Source organism: Maylandia zebra, linkage group LG7 (genome assembly GCF_041146795.1).
Source record: "Maylandia zebra isolate NMK-2024a linkage group LG7, Mzebra_GT3a, whole genome shotgun sequence".
Taxonomy (NCBI): Eukaryota; Metazoa; Chordata; class Actinopteri; order Cichliformes; family Cichlidae; genus Maylandia; species Maylandia zebra.
This window is the reverse complement of record NC_135173.1, coordinates 46,031,533-46,053,875: the sequence shown is the minus strand read 5'-3', so window position 1 is coordinate 46,053,875 and position 22,343 is coordinate 46,031,533. Positions and strand designations below refer to the sequence as shown.

The 22,343-nt window shown below is 41.4% G+C and overlaps 1 protein-coding gene across 4 annotated transcripts; it reads right to left on the bottom strand.

The window, feature by feature from the left end:
• Positions 1 to 322: 322 nt before the first annotated feature.
• On the bottom strand, positions 323 to 22,264 carry cplane1 (ciliogenesis and planar polarity effector 1). 4 transcript variants are annotated; one of them, XM_012917450.4, is made up of 51 exons: positions 22,145 to 22,264; positions 21,671 to 21,799; positions 21,454 to 21,589; positions 21,243 to 21,362; positions 19,432 to 19,664; positions 19,201 to 19,304; positions 18,923 to 19,079; positions 18,720 to 18,823; positions 18,041 to 18,223; positions 17,658 to 17,907; positions 17,383 to 17,583; positions 16,487 to 17,274; positions 16,157 to 16,347; positions 15,862 to 15,942; positions 15,595 to 15,768; positions 14,464 to 14,631; positions 14,143 to 14,374; positions 13,869 to 14,005; positions 13,549 to 13,766; positions 13,298 to 13,462; positions 12,870 to 13,017; positions 12,672 to 12,781; positions 12,430 to 12,579; positions 12,221 to 12,332; positions 11,631 to 11,943; positions 10,426 to 11,541; positions 9,976 to 10,127; positions 9,797 to 9,870; positions 9,644 to 9,708; positions 9,223 to 9,487; positions 8,814 to 9,140; positions 8,032 to 8,661; positions 7,761 to 7,942; positions 7,597 to 7,675; positions 7,405 to 7,483; positions 6,941 to 7,075; positions 6,687 to 6,743; positions 6,492 to 6,577; positions 5,924 to 6,131; positions 5,751 to 5,825; positions 5,560 to 5,633; positions 5,333 to 5,432; positions 4,979 to 5,152; positions 4,652 to 4,694; positions 4,401 to 4,532; positions 4,139 to 4,313; positions 3,991 to 4,046; positions 3,745 to 3,912; positions 2,963 to 3,102; positions 2,592 to 2,848; positions 323 to 761 (listed from the first exon to the last, which is right to left on the bottom strand). In XM_012917450.4, the coding sequence occupies exons 2-51, from the start codon at positions 21,749 to 21,751 to the stop codon at positions 615 to 617; spliced, it is 9,552 nt and encodes a 3,183-aa protein (XP_012772904.2). In that variant the 5' UTR covers positions 21,752 to 21,799; positions 22,145 to 22,264; the 3' UTR covers positions 323 to 614. The 4 variants fall into 4 exon arrangements, with proteins under 4 accessions (XP_012772904.2, XP_076742611.1, XP_076742613.1 ...); XM_076886496.1 differs by having other exon boundaries at positions 5,560 to 5,825; XM_076886498.1 differs by having other exon boundaries at positions 4,139 to 4,310; positions 5,560 to 5,825.
• Positions 22,265 to 22,343: the final 79 nt, after the last annotated feature.

Below are 22,343 nucleotides of genomic sequence, written 5' to 3'. Positions count from 1 at the left end.
TTGCATCTGAAATAAAAAAAAAACCCACACCATTCATAAAAAGCTGCTTCAGGGCCTGGACGAAGCTGTAATTAGGAGACATGAAGGAGAATGTCTGGCCATTATTCATAGCCTGAAGCTCATGCTCACTTGGGTTATGCTGGACAGTGATCCGAAACACATAGCAAGTCCACCTCAAACAAAAAATGTCTGGAATCAAATCAGACTGAGATGCTTCAGCTTAAACAGGCCGTTCAAAAACCCTTCAAAATGGTTGAATTACAGAGGATCGCAGACATGAACATAACATTAGAAATGGAAGATGAGCAAAGGAGAGAAGAACTGCCTCAAAATATTTATTATTAAGGAAGTGAAGTATGTACAAAAAAGTACAAATGTAGAAAGTTTTACACATACACAAAAATGACAAGCCTATTACGCTACAAAACTGATTACATCATATGTAATTTATTGTTTTATTATTATTATTTATTTATTATTTTCATCAGTTTAAAACACTTTGGATTTACAGTATATGTAATAGGTACATACAAATACAGCACATTTCATTTTTCCAGCAATATTTTAAGCTATTTAAGTATCTACGTGGACCATTTTTGCTTTCCTGGAGACACTCAGACTTCCTCTCCAGCCGCCATCCTCTCAATAGCTTCCCAGTCTATTTTGCTCAGGTTGCTGCTTCCACTCTCAGAGAGATTATCCAGCCAGTCCATCTCTGATCTGGAAGCATCACCATGCTCATCCAAAAGCCCTGCCAAAGCCTGAGAAAATATTCAATTAAAAATACATTTTAACACAAAACCACATCATCTGTTTTCCCTTTAGTTACAGTGGGGCAAAAAAGTATTTTGTCAGCCACCAATTGTGCACGTTCCCCCACTTAAAATGATGACAGAGGTCAGTAATTTGCACCAGAGGTACACTTCAACTGTGAGAGACAGAATGTGAAAAAAAAATCCATGAATTCACATGGTAGGATTTGTAAAGAATTTATTCGTAAATCAGGGTGGAAAATAAGTATTTGGTCACCTCAAACAAGGAAAATCTCTGGCTCTCACAGACCTGTAACGTCTTCTGTAAGAAGCTTTTCTGTCCCCCACTCGTTACCTGTATGAATGGCACCTGTTTGAACTCATCATCTGTATAAAAGACACCTGTCCACAGCCTCAAACAGTCAGACTCCAAACTCCGCCATGGCCAAGACCAAAGAGCTTTCGAAGGACACCAGGAAAAGTATTGTAGACCTGCACCAGACTGGGAAGAGTGAATCTACAATAGGCAAGCAGCTTGGTGTGAAAAAATCAACTGTGGGAGCAATCATCAGAAAATGGAAGACATACAAGACCACTGATAATCTCCCTCGATCTGGGGCTGCACGCAAGATCTCATCCCGTGGGGTCAAAATGATCATGAGAACGGTGAGCAAAGATCCCAGAACCACACGGGGGGACCTGGTGAATGACCTGCAGAGAGCTGGGACCAAAGTAACAAAGGTCACCATCAGTAACACACTACAACGGCAGGGAATCAAATCCCGCAGTGCCAGACGTGTTCCGCTGCTGAAGCCAGTGCATGTCCAGGCCCGTCTGAAGTTTGCCAGAGAGCACATGGATGATACAGCAGAGGATTGGGAGAATGTCATGTGGTCAGATGAAACCAAAGTAGAACTTTTTGGTACAAACTCAACTCGTCGTGTTTGGAGGAAGAAGAATACTGAGTTGCATCCCAAGAACACCATACCTACTGTGAAGCATGGGGGTGGAAACATCATGCTATGGGGCTGTTTTTCTGCCAAGGGGACAGGACGACTGATCCGTGTTAAGGACTGAATGAATGGGGCCATGTATCGTGAGATTTTGAGCCAAAACCTCCTTCCATCAGTGAGAACTTTGAAGATGAAACGAGGCTGGGTCTTCCAACATGACAATGATCCAAAACACACCGCCCAGGCAACAAAGGAGTGGCTCCGTAAGAAGCATTTGAAAGTCCTGGAGTGGCCTAGCCAGTCTCCAGACCTCAACCCCATAGAAAATCTGTGGCGGGAGTTGAAAGTCCGTGTTGATCGGCGACAGCCCCAAAACATCACTGCTCTCGAGAAGATCTGCATGGAGGAATGGGCCAAAATACCAGCTACTGTGTGTGCAAACCTGGTAAAGACCTATAGTAAACGTTTTACCTCTGTTATTGCCAACAAAGGTTATGTTACAAAGTATTGAGTTGTATTTTTGTTATTGACCAAATACTTATTTTCCACCCTGATTTACGAATAAATTCTTTACAAATCCTACCATGTGGATTCATGGATTTTTTTTTTTTTTTCACATTCTGTCTCTCACAGTTGAAGTGTACCTCTGGTGCAAATTACTGACCTCTGTCATCATTTTAGGTGGGGGAACTTGCACAATCGGTGGCTGACTAAATACTTTTTTGCCCCACTATACACAGAAACATTAAAATTGCTGTTTGGTTTGCTTAAACTAATTAGCAATTACAGTTTTTAATTCAAGCACTGAGTGATCATAAGAGTGACTCAGAGTTGATTTTCCATCTACAGCATCTGGAAAATAGGTGGCAAAAAGTGAGGTTCTTACTATGTTAGACTGCAACTCCTCCTGCAGCCTATCAAACCCTGATTGCTCCATCTCTTCTCGCTCTTTCGGCCTTGTCTGCTCCCTCAGGATCCCTGTTCTTACTGCAGTTCCTTCTGAAGAACTTCTGTTCACTTCCGTCTTTCTCTGGTACCAATCATGCTGTTCCTTACTGTGGCTCGCTGCAGGAAGTTTACTTGGGCTCTTGAGCATACCACGTTTAGTCACTTGAGACAAGCGGTCCTTTGGCAAAAAGGTCGCTGAAACAAATAAATAAACAAATAAATAAAAATTAATCGCACAACCTAAACATTTTTCTTTTTTACAGTTTAAGCATCCATTTACTTTAATACCAATATATTTCATTACAGTACCTGGTCGGTGTAGTCCCAGTCTCCTGTGGTAATCGTCAGAAGGCCGTACCTGCACTTCAGCAAACTGTTGGCGAAGGCTGGCTGGGGTTTGTCCTGACTGGGGTTTCAGACTTCTTTTATTATTGATATCACTGTAAACTCTAGGACAGAGAAATCAACTCCATTACTGTATAAAGCCTCAATTCTTTTTTTGTTTATTTTTTAATACACCGTCTCTGTAGGTACACGTCTTGGATACTCTGCAAAAGTTCTGAATTCATTCTGTAACTAGAAAAAAGGCCACAAAAGGTAACTGTGCGCTCATCTCTTAATAAATGTCAAAACAACTAGAATAGCAGCTCTCACCGATAATTACACCAACTATTATTTCTGGATGAGGATGACAAATGCATTTCAGCTTTAATGCTGGTGACTGCTTATAGCTGAAACACAAGAGTTTGTTTTCAACAAAGTGTCTCTGAATATACGACAGAGGTAGTCGACAGCCCTGACCTCAACATCCTGGCACAAAGACACAGAAGCAAATGAGAGAACAACCTTGGTGCACTTCTATAGATGAACTATTAATGCACTCGTATGATGATAAATTCATGGCATCATAACAGAAGCAGCCTTATTCTACTTGGGCCTTGGACCTTCAGAAAATAAAGTCCATGGGTTCACATAGTTTTCCTCGTCACTGTATATAATCTTTAAAAAAAAGTTTACAAGGAATGTGTTCAACATTCTTATTATTCTTTAATGAGTCTGGTTCCCGGTCGAATTACTGTCACAGACGATACCTGTGAGTGCTGCCTGAGGGAGGAGCAAAGGAAGAGTGTGTGGCGGAGGCCACCTGAGGTCCTTCAGGCCTTGACGAGCTTAATGTGGATGCAGGAGAGGCAAGAAAGTCACTGACCAAAGAAAAAGCTTCATGGGTCCTCTTGTTGTACTGCTCAAGAAGCAGGGCCCTAATAAATCAAGAGAAATAGTTTTGCACAGGCAGACGCATTTCTTTAAGACAACGATTAAGTAAATAAAATACATACTTTTCTTTCTTCTCTCTGCTTCTCGAACTGGTCGTTCTATTTTTGGTTGCTGAATACTGAAGAGAACAAAAAAGTAACAAAGTGAATGGGATATTTCAAATACACAGCATGTGATAGAAACCCTAATGAAAAGGCGACTGAATCTCACCACTGCTGCTGAAGAAGAGAAAGGTTTGTGCTCCCTCTCTCTCAGGGTCTCTCTGTGTTTTTGATAAGCAGCCAGTCTTTCCCTCTGTCTTCTTCTCATCCACATCCTCAGCTCTCTTCTCTCATCCTCTGCATGATTCTGCGACATGGAGCTACTCTGCAGTTGGTCCTGCCTGCTGTGGGACATATTTAACAGCTCAGAGAAAAATCACACTTGTTTAAGTCACCATTTGAGCAGCACTCATTTTTAGTAGTCACTATACCTGCTACGGTGTGGAGTCTGTGAGGTGGACAAATCCAAGTCAGTCTGAGATAAATAGCCTTCTCTTATCAACTCGTCTAAGATTTCTGCTGTATCGGATAGCTCAGTCTGACCCAGATTCTCATCTGCTGATCTAGACATTGACAGGTAGAGGGCAGAATATTTTAATATTCAAGAGAAATGGGAAAAAAGGCGAGCAAATCAACAGCAGAAATGATAAGTTATAAGATCAGTATACCAACTTCAACTTACACGTGAGATATCCTGAATGTTTCATTTAACTGAGCTTCCATTCCTGTAGATAAAACATACAAGAATTATGACTTAAATAACCACGTATGCTAGTACAGTATGTCCTCCATCTATAAAGACAGATTCACAATCAGGTCAAATGGTACAGTAGTCCTCTATTAGAGAAAAATAAACATTATTATACCCAAGTTCAGCTCATTTTGGTGAGACAGAAACATAGAAACAAACAACAAGAGTGACAGCTAGTAAGTGTTATTATAAATCAGCCTGCTGTTAAATATATTTGTTGTCATTAGTGATGTTTTTTTAAATTAATTGCGCGATTACTTGGTGGGCTGTTTAGGTGGGACAGACCAGCTCTGTGACAGTGCGGAGAAGTGGAATAATGAAAAGAAGTTGTTCTTTCAGGACTGGAATCAAACACAAACTCCTCTTCTTGATTTTCATCATCTTCTTGGGATTCACTCAGTTCAGGTAAAATGTCCACATCAGGTGCCCATGCTGTTAGACAATATATAACTGATATCAGCATTTGAACAAAAACAGTGACGCACAATGTAATATCTTATATTTGAAATATATTACAAAAATAACGCTTTCATTATATACTGTAACAAATTTTTTGAGATGAACTAAAAATGCAGATGATTTCACTACAGATGAATACATTTTAGGAAGCACCTTTCTTAGGGACATTGAGTCTGACAGTTTTCTTTACTGCTGTGGTCGTCCTCACATAAGGGACCTTCTCTGGCTTGAGCTTTTCAATAGTGTTAACCAGCTACATGAAGACACAACAGAATAACCAAGAAATTACCTATAACATAAGCATGTCAGCTGTAGAATTCAATTTGTAAACTTTGGTGACATTAAAAATACAAGTAGTATAAGTACAAAACATTTTCTACCATCCCGGAGTTTGAGAAGTCCTTCTCCAAATGATCTGCAATGTTCTGTAGAGCAGCCAACTTGGAATCCAGCTCTGAGAGGCAAGAGGAGAACCTGACTATAGGAGTTGAAGAGGAGACACTGGGTGGTTCAGAGCTCTGGGTCTTTATAGCCTGAAGGATCTCAGAGTCAGACAAATCAACCGTCTCACTGTTTAGTGGAGTGTTTCTCTCGGAAACCCTGCTGGGTTCAATGTGGCTGACTGAAGGGGACTCCTCGGGAATATCTAAAGTATACAAAGATATTTGGAAGAATAGCAGTGGTGTGCTTTAACAGCGGCACAACAATTTTCAGTAGACGGAACTCTATAAAACTTATAAAGACCTGGTTGAGTCGTGGGTTTCAGGAGATTCTCTGGAATTGTGAATGACAGTTGCGGAACGGCACCGACATCATCACCCCTGATAACAGAGGTTGCAAGAACATGAAGCTGAGCAGATGTAGGTGAAGAAGGGTGGATGAATGGAAGATCCTGACGGTGCCTCCTTTCCTCTATATCTAAGACACTTATGAACTGGCGGCTGCCCACATCCTGAAAAAACAAACAAACAAACAAAAAAGATACTTTAAGCAACCTCCTGATGAAATATAATAAAAGGGGTAAAAGTGTGCATAAATCATATGAACTTAATACATTATAGTTACTGCATGAAAAGACCTGCATACTTTTATTTACAGGCGTTAAAAGAGCATCTATGCTAAATATATTCAGTGCATCCAGGTAATAACAGACCCTTTTTTCACAGCAGCTATTTTGACATAAAACAGCAGGTTAAACAATATACTGTTGTATTCAAATATAGCTGTACAATCCAAAAGCACAATTTACTGTAGCTAAAAATTGTAATGCTCCTTTATTTGGTGAATCCAGCATGTATTCCAAGGATCTTACCATAACTTTCTCTTCCTCCTGTCTTGGCTCCTTGGTGTTCTGAATAGTGACTTCACTGCACACCCGGAAATCCCCAGAATTTTGTGCTAGGTGGAGAACACAAACATACACACCCACAGATATTCTCAGTTGTATCATATAATAAATAAATAATCAGACTGTTATCACTGACCCTGCAAATTCAAAGAGACTTACATTTAGGGCTGCCAGCCTGGACAGATACAGCTTTATCCACAAGCTTGGGAGTATAACCTGAAAGAAGAAGAATAAATGCTAAGATTTTTAGCTATAATTCAAGTTTTTCTTTAACTGTTTATGCTAATTATTTCTTATGAATAAAAACAGTCAGGCTGTTAAAGAAATTTCATTCAACTACAAATAAATGTAAGCTGTGTAGTAACTTTACAACCATGTAAAACCATTGCATCAACACTTTAACTTTAACTCACCTGGATCTGTGTTGGTGGAAGCATCATGGCACTCTGGGGGCCGTTTACATGCGGAAGCAAAGGCATGGAGCTCAGCTGAAGTGGACATAACTCTGTCCAATAATCTCTGACCAGTCAGTGAAGAGTCAAAAGATTCTAGGAGTTAACAAGAAGCAGATCAATAGAACTGCAAATGGGACATAATATATGATATTGTCTCATCAAGAATGTCCTTATCTCCTTGTTCTTATTTCTGAGGAAAGTTTTAAAGAGTCTGAATAATTATTGCTAGTTCAGAAGAGATTTTTAAAACAGTATTACTTCTCCGCGATTTCAAAAAGAAAGCATACATTTTGTGGCTCCTGGCATCTACAGTGGTGCTTTAATACTCTGAAACTGGAAACTCAACAGTGCCAAAACCTACTAACATACAGTAAGCATGCAATGTCGCTGTAAATATCAAGTGTTGTGCATTTAAGACCAACCAGGAAGAATGGGAATATCCTGTTCGGGGATAATCTCTTTGGCAGCTGCAGGCTCTTCACTCACAGGAAGTTCAGCTGGCTAAATATATAAACATACGTAAAAACATAATAATGAAGCAAACATATGATGAGTGTGTTGTAACTTAATATCTATTAAGCACAAAAAACTTTTTGGAATTAATATCATTCTACCTCATGTGTAGGAATGATGGAGTCATTTGGTCTGAATGTGACCTCAGTTTTTCTCGCCTTCCCCTCTCTCCTCTTCAGCCTAGAAATGACACAAAATGATATATAAGTAAAATAGTGACCAAAAAGGGGGGAAACCACTTAATATAGAACTATTATGTGTTTGCCTGTTGTTGGAGATAGAGGTGGAAGAAGTGGGGTCTCTTCTAGTTGTTTCAGCAGATGGGTCTACTCTAAGTAACTGCAGCCGAGCCTCTTCAGCATTCGGGTTTCTCTTCACTAAGTTAGTCAAATCCTCCATGGAAAAGAGACGAGTTACATGGGTTGAAGCAGTGGCCAAGGGTAACTCCTGTGGGACAGGCATCCATCAATAAGCTATAACACAAGATACAGCGGTACCAAATGTGAAAATCAGGACGTTTGGGAAGCACTGCTTACCATTTTTGGTTCAGATTTAATATGCAGAAGCTTGATCGCAGGTGCTTCTCTAATTGGAGCTGCAATCAAAGGAGGATGTCTGGGAGAAGAAGGCAATCTGGGGAAGGTGATGTTGCTTTGAGAAACAGACTGTACGTGCAGAAGGCGAAGGCCCTGCAGTGCTGCAGGTGTGTGAGCTGGAAAAGCGGGAAGGAGTAGGGAGAACTCTTGACCTCTGGACTGCTCCGATGGCCAAATCTGATTTTGAGAGTTTCTGGGAGTAGGATTGTGTGGAGGATTAAAATTCAGCTGTCTTTTTGGAACTGAAGACCTGTCTGCTTTCTTTAAGGTGGTTTGGTCACTGTGCTTAAACTTTTTCTGATCAAATTTTGAGGTTGCAGGATTTAAAGTGTGCAATGCTTGGGGGTTTTGGGCCGGATAACACTGCGGGGCATTCTGCTGGGGTAACTTCAGGCCCAAAACCTGTGGAACAGAGTCATTTTGGCTGCTACCATTACAAGGCTGCAACACAGGAGTGCTGTGAACAGTGTCTGTAGTGGTGAGAAGGCCCTCGGAGGAGGGGATTAACTTCCTGCTCTCAAACAGCTGAACGTCTGCCGAGTTCGCCTGGACGGACAGTGGCTGCATTTCCTGAAGAAACAAGGACTTATTTCAAACTTGGTTTCACTGTGTTGCAAGCATTATTCACACAGAAAAGCAATCTGTTAACATTTTTCTAAAATTAAGGAATTTCTCTGTTTTTAGGATAAATAAATATATTGGTTTATCTTATCTTATCTTACCTGAAAATTTACACTGGTTGTACTAGACAGCAGAGCTTTTATCTGTGTCTGTTGATTGGCAGGCTGGTCTGGAGGTCGGCATGTATGGGTGTGAATGAACTGGGTATTCTTGGATCCTGAATATGTCTGTACTGGATGTGGCACAGAGACGGTAGCTTGATTGGGTAAGGTGCTTGGCTCAGGAACGAACCTGGTAGTGGAAGATGATGGCACATTAGGGTCTGAGGAGTTCATGTCTGGGTGGGTCAAAGAAGCACTCTGCTGGGCAAGTTGTAGGTTGGCAAATGTAACTCCCAAAACCTCTCTCAGACTCATGTAGTTGATATGCTGCAATGAAAGGACAAATACGCTCAGTTCAGCGTTAATCTTTTGAATCCAATCCTTCCCTTTTGGTTGGTCCCATTTTTACCTGAACCAGCCTGAATAAGTCTTCACCCAGACGTTCTCTCATTGGTGGAATGTGGGTGGTTGATGGCTGATTGGAGTTTGGAGAATATGCAGTGGCTCCACTAGCTGTGGAGCTTTGTGGATGAAAGTTTGAAGGAGCTACAGATGGTTTGGGGGGTGGCATGCCAGCTGAATCAGAAGTTTCTGCCTGGACTGTAGCCTCAGACTGTATAATGGAAGGTGCAAGAGGCTCTGGGTGTGGAGGTTCTTGTACGCTTCCAGCATGACTGTACAGGAAATTTCACCAATAATTTTGCATGCTTAGATTTGCAGAGATTTTTTTTAAATTTTAGAAATGTCTGAGAAACATGCATTACTGAACAAATTAAATGTTCTCCTCTGAGAAAACAGTGTCACCATTATATATAGGTATAATAACTTACACAGAGGTGGAACTGGATATATTGTCAGTTTTTTCTGAGCAGTCTAGGTCTGCAAGCTTTAAACTCTGAAAACGAAAAAAACAACAATCATATTGTCTTTGACAGTCACGATGATAGAGATGAATACTGGGAATGTTAACAGAGGATACTAACCATGTTGGGTGTGCAGCTTTTTCCACTGGAACCAGAAGACAACACATCCAAGCCCTCACTGTCACTGTGTTTGCCTAGAAATATAATATAAATCCATTAGTATTTTCTCTTTAAAAAACAAACTAACAAAAAACTGTGTTATGGCAGCCTTCATGTTGCAGTATAACATAGCGTCATACAGTCTTTTTCAGGTGTAACATCTAAGTCATCGAGAGATGGCTGTATTGGACTTGACGGTCTGTGTGGCGCATCAAAAGTCAGCTGATTCTGGACAGCAGGGAGAGGACTCTGGTGACTCTTCAGCTCTTCTGGTTCATCTATATGAGAACCACTGCAAGGAAGAAAATAAGAACGACTCATTGGAGAGGCAGCTAAATGGCACAGAGGACCAACAGAACAGCAACATGTAGGAAAAAGTAGGACAGGAGGCACTAACTAAACACAACCCAGTTTTATAAACTGATCAAGACTTATCTATAAAAGAGTAGATTTCATTTGGCCACCTATAATCCAAAATAAACTGACTGGCAAGTACAGACTGGCTCGATAAAGACATCCTCTGAATGTGTGTCAGTCCAGTTTGTTTAATATAGAAATTTATGACTGTAAATAAAATATTGGGCACTCACATGGATAGTTCTCCTTGCTGTAGATTGTGATCTAGACCAGTGACAGGAGTGTTAGCTGATCCGGGGTAGCCTGTGTCAACACTGCTCTCTCTTTCTAGCTTACTTTCCACCTCAGACTGCAGCACAGGGGCTACTGTCCATTCCATTTCTGGGACTCGGAAGTGGGCGCTAAAGCAGTCCATCCCAAGTTGAGCGGTGTACCTGCGCTCCAGCAAACTGAGGGAAGTAAGGATGGCAGGTGCTGAGGCTTTGACACGAATCACTACACCTTCATCTGCTGTTCGTCCAACTTTTCCTGCTTTATCTTTCTTTACTCTACCATGATGCCCCATTAGCGCCCTTTTGTCAGCCCAGCGAACCATCCACTCCAGCAGCCTGCCCAGTTCTGGAAACTTAGATTCCAATTGAGTATCCAAGCCCTGCTGCAATTCAGTTACAGCTTCCACAGACACTGAAGGACTAAATATGTTATCTGATGGCTGTGCAGTGGTTGAAGCATTTTGAATAGGCCTACTTTCACTACCAGACAGCCCTCCCATCACTCTTTGGTCTAAAGGCACACTGCTTTGCTGTCGGAGGCCAAACAAACCTTTTTGCCGCCCTATTCTCAGTCCAGGATGAGAACTGGCAGAAGGGTTAGACCTGGTTATGGGGGTTTCATTCCAGACAGAGGAAGTTTGCAGTTCAGGTGTTGTGCCATGTTTTACAGGTCTGTAGCAATAACCAGCTCTGAATACAGGTGGATCATGGCCTGGGTGTTTTCTTGCTGGATTGAGCCCATCTCTTTGACGACGATGTATGGTGGTGAGCACGTCAAAGGTGAGAGAATGCAACTCCTTCTTCCTCAGCTCAGAGCAGTAGCCCTTAAACAAAGGTAGTTCACTGCTCGAGTCCCCACCATCGGTACTATCCTTCTCTAGCACGTAGCTGAGGAAGAGCTCCAGGAAACTCAAGTACTCCTCATCCTCCAGCTCAAACTCCCAGGTCCCAACCACTGGTGGGGAGGGCTCCCTTATTTTCTTGGCACTGCCTTGGTTACTCTCCTCTTGAATTACGCTTTCAATCTTAACAGCAGTCTTCTTTTCATTTTCTCTTTCTTTCTCCTTTCTTTTGACTCTGAAACAATCACATAACGCAAAATAAGATACAAATAAGACACACAACACCACAGAATAATGGCAGTGGTAGTATTTCACACTGCCTACCCGGTCATAGCTCTAGAATACTGTTCAGGAGAGACTGCCCCAGATGTATCATCTGTTGTGTCTCCATCAATTCGCATTGATGGGAAACCACAGTCAGTTATGGTGCTGGTACTCAGACTTGTACCCAATGACAGCTGCCCTAACATGGCCATCCCATGTTCCTGATCATCCTCCTCTTCATCCTCTTTCTCCCACAGATTGAGCACAGGGGGAGCCAAGTGCCTTTCTAGTCGTGCCAGATGTTTCCTCCTTTGCCTGTGTTTGTCTTGAATGAGAATCACCATGAGCTCGTTGCCTTCTTCTTTTTTCCCATCTAGGAATCAGATATTACACAGAGAATCAGCATCCAGTTATCACGTGTTTTCAACAGAAATCAAAGCTCAAACACTACTATTATGACTTGTTTTAAAGACCATAATAAATTACTATATAGGCATCACATCTGGCCTTTTAAAATATAAGATGAAGGCTTTCACTGCCTTCTATGCATTTAAAATGCTAAAAGAAGGATTAAAGCCAAAAGCTATTAATTTCTTTAAGTGTTGCACAGCACTTCAAAGCAACTTGCAAACAAAAAGTGGGGTCTGTACCAAGCACATTGCACTGCCTCAGCCTCTCCAACAGCGAGTTATACTTTTCTCTCAAAGGGACTCTGACAGACTCTTTCTCCTCTGGGAAGGCTTTTACAAGTGTGTCTGCAACCTAAGAAAAAAGAAGACAAACCAAAGAATGAAAAATGTAGTCACTAGAGTGTCTTTCATCATAAGATACCATGTATAATTAGACAAGGGATTGTCACCAGAGACACAGGAGGTAGTTCAGACATGAGGCTGAGCAGTATGTCTTGAAGAATTTCATCAGCACTAAGGAAGCGTGAGAAAGGCAGAAGTCGACAGGCCCAAAGGAGAGCATCAACACAGGCAGAATTCACTTCAGAATCTCCAGAAAACTGAGGAGCATAAATATACCAGAGCATTTAGAAGGCATCAGTGGCTAAAGAATAGAGAATAAATTGCACATTCACACTCAAAAAAAGTGTACCTTTTCATCTGTAACATGCTCTCTGGCAGCCTGATACCTCCTGCAACATATTGAGAGCTGGTCTCTGACATGAAGCATCCAGCATAGAGCACACAGCTCCCTGAAAACAACTTCATAGCAGAAATATGGTTAATACAAGTAACCTGAAACTAGATCATCACCAATTATATCCACAATTTACAGTAAGCAGCATCTTACTAATAGTCTGAATGATGTCAGAGTCCAGGTGACCATCATTATTCGGCCCCCTTCTGAAAAAACCACTACGAGTGATGAACTTCATCAATCCATCCGGGAAAGCCTTTTCCTCCTCAGCAGCGGATCGATGAGAATACTTCTTCTTGATCTGATTAAAGACAGAAAAATGTTTACCACCACCTATTCCACAGGACATGATCGACCACATTATTTTGTCCATATGCATAGCGGACCAATGAAGATCTATTAAAAAAAGAAAAGGGTAGGCAGTGAGACAAAAAGCATTTTCATGTGTCTTTTAGAACACACTCGTAATACAAAATTGTAAACAAGAAATTTAGTTGTTGTTTTTTTAATTAATCTAAATCATTCATTCAAACTAGAATATCCCACTTCTTTTTTAAGCCCTTCCTTAAGCGAAGAAATACCTTGTGTAGCAGGTGTCTGGCACGGCGCAGAGAGCTGATGTACCACTGAGCAGCAGAACGGCAACACCGGCCAGATCTTAGGAGCAACACTAATCTTTGAAGATCCATAGAGACTTTGTGTCGACATGTGATTTCTGCAAACTGCCCCTCTGTCCCTATTTGATCCTAATCATGAGACACACGCACAACATTTAGCAGACAATTATCCTGTGAATGTACCATATGTAAACACTGATCTTCTATTAATGCACCTGTGTGTTGGGAGAAGGCTGTGGACAGTACAGAGGTGGGGAGGGAAGATACAGTCCACTGGGCACCAAGGTAGGTAGGGAAGAACACAGGTCTTTGGCTTTGTCCAGCAAGGTAGACAAGGGTGAAGATAAAACATTCAGTCCTGCAATGACTGAAGCTTTCAGAATCTCCTGTATGGAGATCTGTAACAAGTCCCAGTCTTCTCCTTCCAAAGGATCTTAAAAAACAACCACGCAAAGACAAAACAATAGCACAGACAGCAAGGTTAAAAGGTTTCATGTGCACTGGGATCACCTCATAGAAGTCAGGTCTCACTAACCTGATAAGCTCTTGTCAGCATCTTTATCAATGCAATCTTGGGAGGCAGTCTTGTTGCCCAGAAAAGACTCCAACTCCGCCTGAAAAATGCTTTCTGGTTCTAAAACTGCTGGCAGGTGGAGCTCTCTCCTCCTGAGCCTGTCATAAAACATGTCACAGGGGGAAAAAAAATTCACAAATATTGAAGTCCATCCATCCACCCTCTTCTGTTTATGCAGTTTAATATACGATATTCTAAAAACATCAGCCTGTTTGTTATACGTTTTCAAACTGACCGAGTGAAGTCAAAATGGTTGGTGCAGTAACTGGTGTACGCCAGGCTCAGAGACACTGCTGTTTTCCAGTCCCCCAGATGATAAGCTAACCAAACAGACTCAGGAAGTAGACCCCCTATCAGGAGCAGGTCCTGAGCATAGTCCACTGTCCATACTTCCGAAAGATGCTGCTGTCGAACTGCACGAGCCACCTCCTCTTGGCACAACGACACCACACGCTCAACACTAGGGGCTGAGGAAAGACATATTACATGATACAACAATACATGCTATGAATAAATCCTAATAAATTTTTAACTGATGAGTAAGTTGTCAACACACCATGAGGTAGATGTAGTGGAGGCAGAACTACGACATTGTGAGCGGGCAGGACGGAGAGCGGCTGGTTGGTGAAGTAAGAGGCCATGAATCTCCCCAGTGTCTGAACCACCGCAAAGGCAGCGTCATTGTGAAGGTCCATCGGGAGCCATGGGCAAGGAAGAGAATCTACTGAAGGGTGTAAAGGCAGAGATAATAAATAACATCTTCTATTTACAGTGATTTGGTTACTTGATTTCTGCATATAACCAGTAAATTAGAATTATGGTTTGTCTAAACTATATGTCAGATAGTCAGATGAAGTCAGTTTTCCCACTATTATCTGACATTAATACTCCCCTCAGAATTGTATGAAAATAAAGTTTTCATGACACTTCATGTGTACAGTAACACTATCAATGTCTTTATAGAGAAACAGTCTGAAAATGTGTTCAATTTTCCTGTCTTGCCACCCTTCTACTTCTCCAGCTGGCAGCTGGTTTTCATATAGAACTCATATAAACACATTTGATTTCCACTGTGGTCAAATTGTGCTTTTTAAAGTTATTCTGAGAGACTGTAACCTACTGCCTATCTATGAGACATAAAAGCAGACAGTAAACTCTGCTTTAAAGCAGCTTTTAAAGCCTGGTCTTGTAGACAGAGAGATGTATGTGAATGTCGAATCAAAGTATTTCATGCTAATGACTCTTTTTATGTGCACCCTGCATGCTTTAAAGCGTGAGGTAATATAAAATGATGTACTGCATGCAGCAGAATATGGTCACAGAACAATCTGCAGTAACTGTGTGATAGATCACATCAAGAACAAAAAAGTACACTACTGCCCTAAAACTTTGTTAAATGTAATAAGACCTGCTATCACATATAGTTCCTGCCTTGTTTTTCCTCAATTTCCTTTGGTCTGTTTATCAAATAATGTCTCTTCTGGGTCATCTGTTGTTTAAAACCATCTGTTGTAATTGCTTGCATCTAATGTAGTGAACTGATCTTTTGCCTCCAAATATCACATTTCCATTGTTAAATAATGAACACTATCCCTGTTAAAAACAAACAAGCCTAACTGCAAAGGATTTATTAGAAAGTTTCCAACAATGGCTTTAATTACTTAACATCTTGATTCTCGAAACTTACTCAAAGATGAGGTTTTGGAGGTCACGCTGTCCTTCTCCTGTCGAGCCCTGTACAGTATCAGCTGAGACATGTGGTCCCCCAGCTGCTGGGCTTCTTTTAGTTGGTACTGTGATAGCAGACTATACAGGAGAGCCAGACAAAGCCGTGTCTGCTGAAAGACACTACGATCACGACCTAACAAGAGAGGCATATAATGACTATTTTAAACTGACTGTGACTATGCAGTCTGGTGCCCTAATGTAAAACCTGAAATATACTTGTTCTTACTTTTGTCACTCTCTTGACAAATCTGTAACCGCCACACATCGGCACTTTCCGGGTATAAGCCACACAGGAAAAGATGTTCACCTAGTGCAACAAAGGACAAACTTTTAGTTAAACAACACCCACACAAGATGCACTATTTCTGTGTGCTTATTTTGTCTTTTAATACATAAAGCGTAGCTGTTATATTTGGTAATATTTGGTAAAAAAAAAAAAAAAAAAAACTTTTGGGTTTTTCACTTTCTGTATCTGGAGTTACGTTTGAAAAAATACTGTAGTTATCCATCCTGCTCCATACCTGGATAACTCAGCAGTGCGGGGCCCTCTTCTAGTCTTTCTCCAATACCCTGCAGTGCTGTCTGAATCTGGGACATGATGACAGACAAATGCTGATCTTCCTCGTCCCAGCCATCATAGCCTTTAAATCTTTTTAGTTCTTCTTTATACTGCTGGGTGACCCTGTACACCAGCTGCCACACTCCCAACAATCTGCCCCAAACAAAAAACAACAAAATCAAATTCTGTAAGACTTTGATAAAGCCTTATATTCAGTGGACGACATGAAATTTAGTGGCTAAAGCTAAGCTTTGCTTATAACTACTTATGTAGAGAAAAAGTCTGTTCCAACCTGCTGGACGGTCGCTGAGGAGCAGGTTGAGCTTGAGGTACAAATATTGATTTCTCCTCTTTCTCATCCTGTAACTGAGGCACATGATATATATCTGAAGAGGAGAGCTGTGGTGGATGTGAAGCAGATTGCTTCTCAATAGAGGGCCAGTCAGATTCTTGCTGCAAGCAGTAAGTGTGGTCAAGAGAATCAGAGATAAGCTGCAATATAAGCATGACTCTGGATAGACTTTCAGATGATACCAGGCATTGGCTCATGTGTTTGGAGTCAGGATGAGGGTTTAGAATAAGGCATATTATCTGTTTCGTAAACTCCACCATCAGCCCTAAGCAGTTGGGCCCATTTGAGTGAACAGTATCCCAGGAAAGGAAAGAAATAAGGGTCTTGATGAGCTGTGAGAGCCAAGTAAATGGCGAGGTATTCATTCTTCCTGTATGGATGACAGAGTTGGGTACCAAATGGAGTAAAGCAGAAAATCGAACCAAAAAGTGCAGAGTGTGCCTCAGCAGAGGAGCTCTGTGTTCCACTGCATTTCCAAGAGAGATGCCAAAGGCCCACGCAGTCAACAATCTACTCTGGATCTTCCCAAGTTTACGGTGAAGAAGAGTCTCCCTCTCCAGTTCAACAGAATCAGTTTCATAATCTTGGCCAGTAACAAATGAGGTGTCAGCGTGTGTCTCTAGGGCATGGATCGTGTCAAACATTGATGCAAACTCCAAACGACCACCATCCTCCACATGAGAACCGGCAGGAAGTCCATCTAGATCAGAGTCATCTTCAAAGACGGCCTAGGAAGCCACACACACAAACAGCAGATTAAAACAGTCAGGACACATTATAAATCAGTGTTACCCAGACTAAAACAAGACATTTCTCTCTAATAATATGTGACTGACTTGTATGTTTTCAAGAAGCTCCTTTGTGCCACCCAGTGTCTGCTGGTCCAGCAGAAATTGAGGCAAAGTGGATCCATTTGTGGCTGCTGAAATGAAAGAGCCTGTGGTCTTGGGTCGACATGTACTAGTGGGACTAAATACATCCAGGCTGAGGTCCAGATTCAAGCAGGATACCGAGTCCAACCATGCCTTTACATGACTCTAGAAATAACAAATATACGTAAATTGTAATGCTTAGAGTACTAATAATTTTCTAAAAGTCCTGGGCTAATTACCTGTGATTCATCCAGCATTCGGCTGGTCTTCTCAAGATCTTTTCTTGTGTCCTTCAGAAGTGTTTTTAGTAACAGGGCAGGAGAAGGCCTGTCTAACACCCTCATCACTGTGGCCATGTAACCATCAGACACAATGAGATACAACAGTCGTGGATGCCAGGTCACAGAATACCGCTGTCTCATCACGTCCCGCACAGACAAACTGGAGCTGGACAAAGAGGCTTCCCCATTCCTTGTAGACATGGGTGGACTTCATAGAGAAACATAAGATCAGCACAGAAATTAGAACAAAATAAAGAAAGGGAACATATGCTCAAACCAATCAACAACTTTTCAAATGGAGTAGTAAGTGACAAGCACGACAGCCTTTAAATAAAGTATACCGGTAAGTGACGAGAGGGTGCAGGGGTAGGAAGTGTGCGGGTCCAAAGTCGACATTGCAACCAGAGCTTGTTAAAGTGAGCAGACCCCCAAGGCGAGCCAGCATAAGAAGAGAGCCTCGCTTCAAAACACATGCGAAGAAAAGGCCTCCAGGGGACCAGCTGACACTGCCCACCCAATAGGACCTGAAAGAGAAGAAATGCAATTAGTTTCAGCTAATTTTTACATATATAGGACCAAATCATCCCTAACAAGTGACTTTACATATTATGGTGAAGGCTACATAATGTTATAAATAAACTCCCGTTTCATAAACACTTAGAGATGACAAATAATGCTATTTTAACATGAGAAAACCTCACATGGGAGCAGACTCAGGGATGAGATAAGAATCATTCCAACAGAGATCCCAAAATACTTTCAACCACAGAGAGCCTTGTGTGATACATCACACCATTTAGTAGTAGTGGCAGTCGTGATTGCACTTCTTGGCAATTTTGACACATTTGTATATATATAGTTGATTTCTCTTCCTGGGATGCTGGGAAAGGATCATGCAATGCTGTTTATTTCTTGTAAATACTGTACAATCTAGCAGTGACTGTTAAATAGAAGTTTTCTCGCAAATTTAACTGGATGACTGTCGCACAGTGCAAATCATTTTTACTTGTACACACTGACCTTATGTATTTGGAGGGGATCTCCATTTTCTTACTTCCACATCCTCCGAGGCCACTTGATATCGAGACAAAATTCTGCATGCTCACAAAGAGGACCTGTGTAGCCTAAATTCCAACAGGCAACACACGTTTTGATTTATGTTTCTACTGATCAATGGACCTAAAAAATGTAGATGTGAAAAAAGAAAGAAGCTACATGCTCACCTTAGGTTTCCTCTGGTTCAGAACAATGGCTAACAGTCGGCCGTCTGGTGAGAAGGCTGGCACCAAAGCCCCTCTGGACTTGACTGGTTGGCATGGTGGAGTGAGACGAGACATGGGATATGTCTTAGTGGCCCACTGTATCCTGTATCCCACAAAACTAAAAAGAAAAAAATAGTCCTTTTAGTTCTACATGTTTACTATTTAAATTTACTATGTAAATGTTTCCAATTATATTTACTCAAGGAGAGTCTTACTGTTACAGCAATGTGTTCACTCACCCTGATTTCATGTGACCTTCTTTCCATTTAATCTTAAGGCAAGTGATAACAAGCTTCTTCCCAGATGTGAAAACAAAGGCAGATAAGCAGCTATCACCCATAACCTGAGGTAGTTTGGATGACAAAAAAACATATAAGATCTCTAGACAATAAGAAATGATGAGAAGGTCTTTAAAATGCTTTTGTTGATTTAAATATGGCACAAATATGGATTCTGTTTAGAAACCAGACCTCTGTCTTGACAAAAATTGTGTGCTGGGATGCTTCTTTGTCTTGGGAAGAAGGCAGGATGGTGTCTTCTAGGGACTTTATCAGAGCCCAGTGTCCTTTGACTGGACCATCTCGCAATCCTGTCAAATCCTTCACGTCTATACATTCCCACAGGAAAACTTGCCCAGTTATGGCCACCAATAGCACACGTGTCCCATCACAGGAAACCTGGAGGGACAGCCTTGAGGAATTCCCTGTGAAAATATCGGATCAGATAATTTTGTTACAGATGTTCACTACATATGTGTGTGTGTGTGTGTGTGTGTGTGTGTGTGTGTGTGTGTGTGTGTGTGTGTGTGTGTGTGTGTATAATCTATACAAATAGAATAATTAATTAAAATAAGTTAGGTGCCTAGAACAGAAACAGCTTTAGTGAAGGTTACAAATGATCTTCTTATGGCCTCTGACAGTGGACTCATCTCTGTGCTTGTCCTGCTAGACCTTAGTGCAGCATTCGATACTGTTGACCATAATATCCTATTAGAGCGATTAGAACATGCTGTAGGTATTACAGGTACTGCACTGCAGTGGTTTGTATCATATCTATCTAATAGACTCCAATTTGTGCATGTAAATGGAGAGTCCTCTTCACACACTGAGGTTAATTATGGAGTTCCACAGGGTTCAGTGCTAGGACCAATTCTGTTTACATTAAACATTAAAGTTAGAAATATCCTGTCTCAGAGTGACGCTGAAAAACTAGTTCATGCATTTATTACTTCCAGGCTGGACTACTGTAATTCATTATTATCAGGATGTCCAAAAAACTCACTGAAAAGCCTTCAGCTAATCCAAAATGCTGCAGCAAGAGTACTGACAGGGACAGAGAGAGCATATCTCTCCTGTTTTGGCTTCCCTTCATTGGCTTCCTGTTAAATCCAGAATTGAATTCAAAATCCTGCTCCTCACATACAAGGTCTTAAATAATCAGGCCCCATCTTATCTTAATGACCTTGTAGTACCATATCACCCTATTAGAGCACTTCGCTCTCGCTCTGCAGGCCTACTTGTTGTTCCTAGAGTATTTAAAAGTAGAATGGGAGGGAGAGCCTTCAGTTTTCAGGCCCCTCTTCTGTGGAACCAGCTTCCAGTTTGGATTCGGGAGACAGACACTATCTCTACTTTCAAGATTAGGCTTAAAACTTTCCTTTTTGCTAAAGCATATAGTTAGGGCTGGACCAGGTGACCCTGAATCCTCCCTTAGTTATGCTGCAATTGACGTAGGCTGCCGGGGGATTCCCATGATGCATTGAGTTTTTCCTTTCCAGTCACCTTTCTCACTCACTATGTATTAACAGACCTCTCTGCATTGAATCATATCTGTTATTAACCTCGGTCTCTCTTCCACAGCATGTCTTTTATCCTGTCTTCCTTCTCTCACCCCAACCGGTCGCAGCAGATGGCCGCCCCTCCCTGAGCCTGGTTCTGCCGGAGGTTTCTTCCTGTTAAAAGGGAGTTTTTCCTTCCCACTGTCGCCAAAGTGCTCGCTCATAGGCGACTTTTGTTGTGATTTGGCGCCATATAAATAAAATTGAATTGAATTGAATTAGAACAGTTAGGATAAGTAAAACTAAGATATTCATGCAGTGCAATGATAAATTAAAAGGAAATATGCCAAAGTTAAAACAATACTTTGTTCAGTATAGACAAGATATTTAAAGTGATGCATATAAAGGTCCCACAACTGATTTATTCAATTTATTGAAAACTTTCAAATACTACACAAATCAAACTATTTTGCCTCTAGGTGTCTTTATAAAATACACACATACCCTGAAAAGAAGTAATTATCTGAACTATTTCTGGGACTCCTGCAGCAGTCTTCAGCAAATCTTTATCCCGGTTCCACAGAAACACTTCTCCAGAGACCAAAAGACCACAAAGCCACATACCTGGAACAAAAACCAAGAACAAGATAAATTTCTTAGCCAATATTCAGAGCTAAATACATTACTTTGCTTCGAGTTGACATACTAAGCTCACCGTTTTGCGATGAAGCCATTGTCACAACATTGTTGAGCAAAGGATGGAGTTTAGGAGTTCTCTTCTTGGTACGACCAGACACCATGTTAATTTCACTGATCCTCTTGTCATCCAACAGAAACACAGATTCCTTCTCCTGAAGAGCCATGACACCTGCTTGTAATCATATTTTGTATGTCTATAGAAATGTATTTTCGTAAAAATGAATTCCCCTCACCTGCCCGAGCCAGCAGAAGCGCGGCCATGGTTTCTTCCGTTTGATGCTGGATGACAGAACAACTTCCAACTTCAGCTCCATGTTTGAAAGACAGCATCAGTGCTTCCTTGTGACTGTGCATTCAGGAAACTGTAACGGCAACACAGACAGTGTATTTTTCCAGACGTAGTCGTAAATCTCCCTGAGATACGATACGATAAATAACGTGCTCACTGCAAATGTATTCATTATATTGTGAGCTAAAATTAACTTTGCTTAAAACCAACAGCAACAACAACAAAGACGGGGAAGAAACATTACTGTAGGTAACGGTATGATTAACATGAAAAGAATAGCGTTAGCAGCCTAGCTGGTTCTGTTTAGTGCGCAGAGACAAAGTCCCTAAGAAGCCTAACCTGAGTATTTGAAGTACATTGGCTATATTCACTGGTTATCTTCAGACTAAGCGATGCTGAGAATTTTATTATAACTTACCTATTTGGAATTTATACCGTATATAATCACGAAATATTTCGAAACTCCCTCCGCTTCAGTAGCCAGAATTGCTTCCCATGATCCTCCGGGAGGAAGCTTCAGCGCGTTGCCGTAGGAACGTGACGGCAGCTGTGGCAGACGCTCTCCGCTCCCTCCATGTTTTTAACTCTGTGAGTCCCAAATCCTCACAGCTGTTATT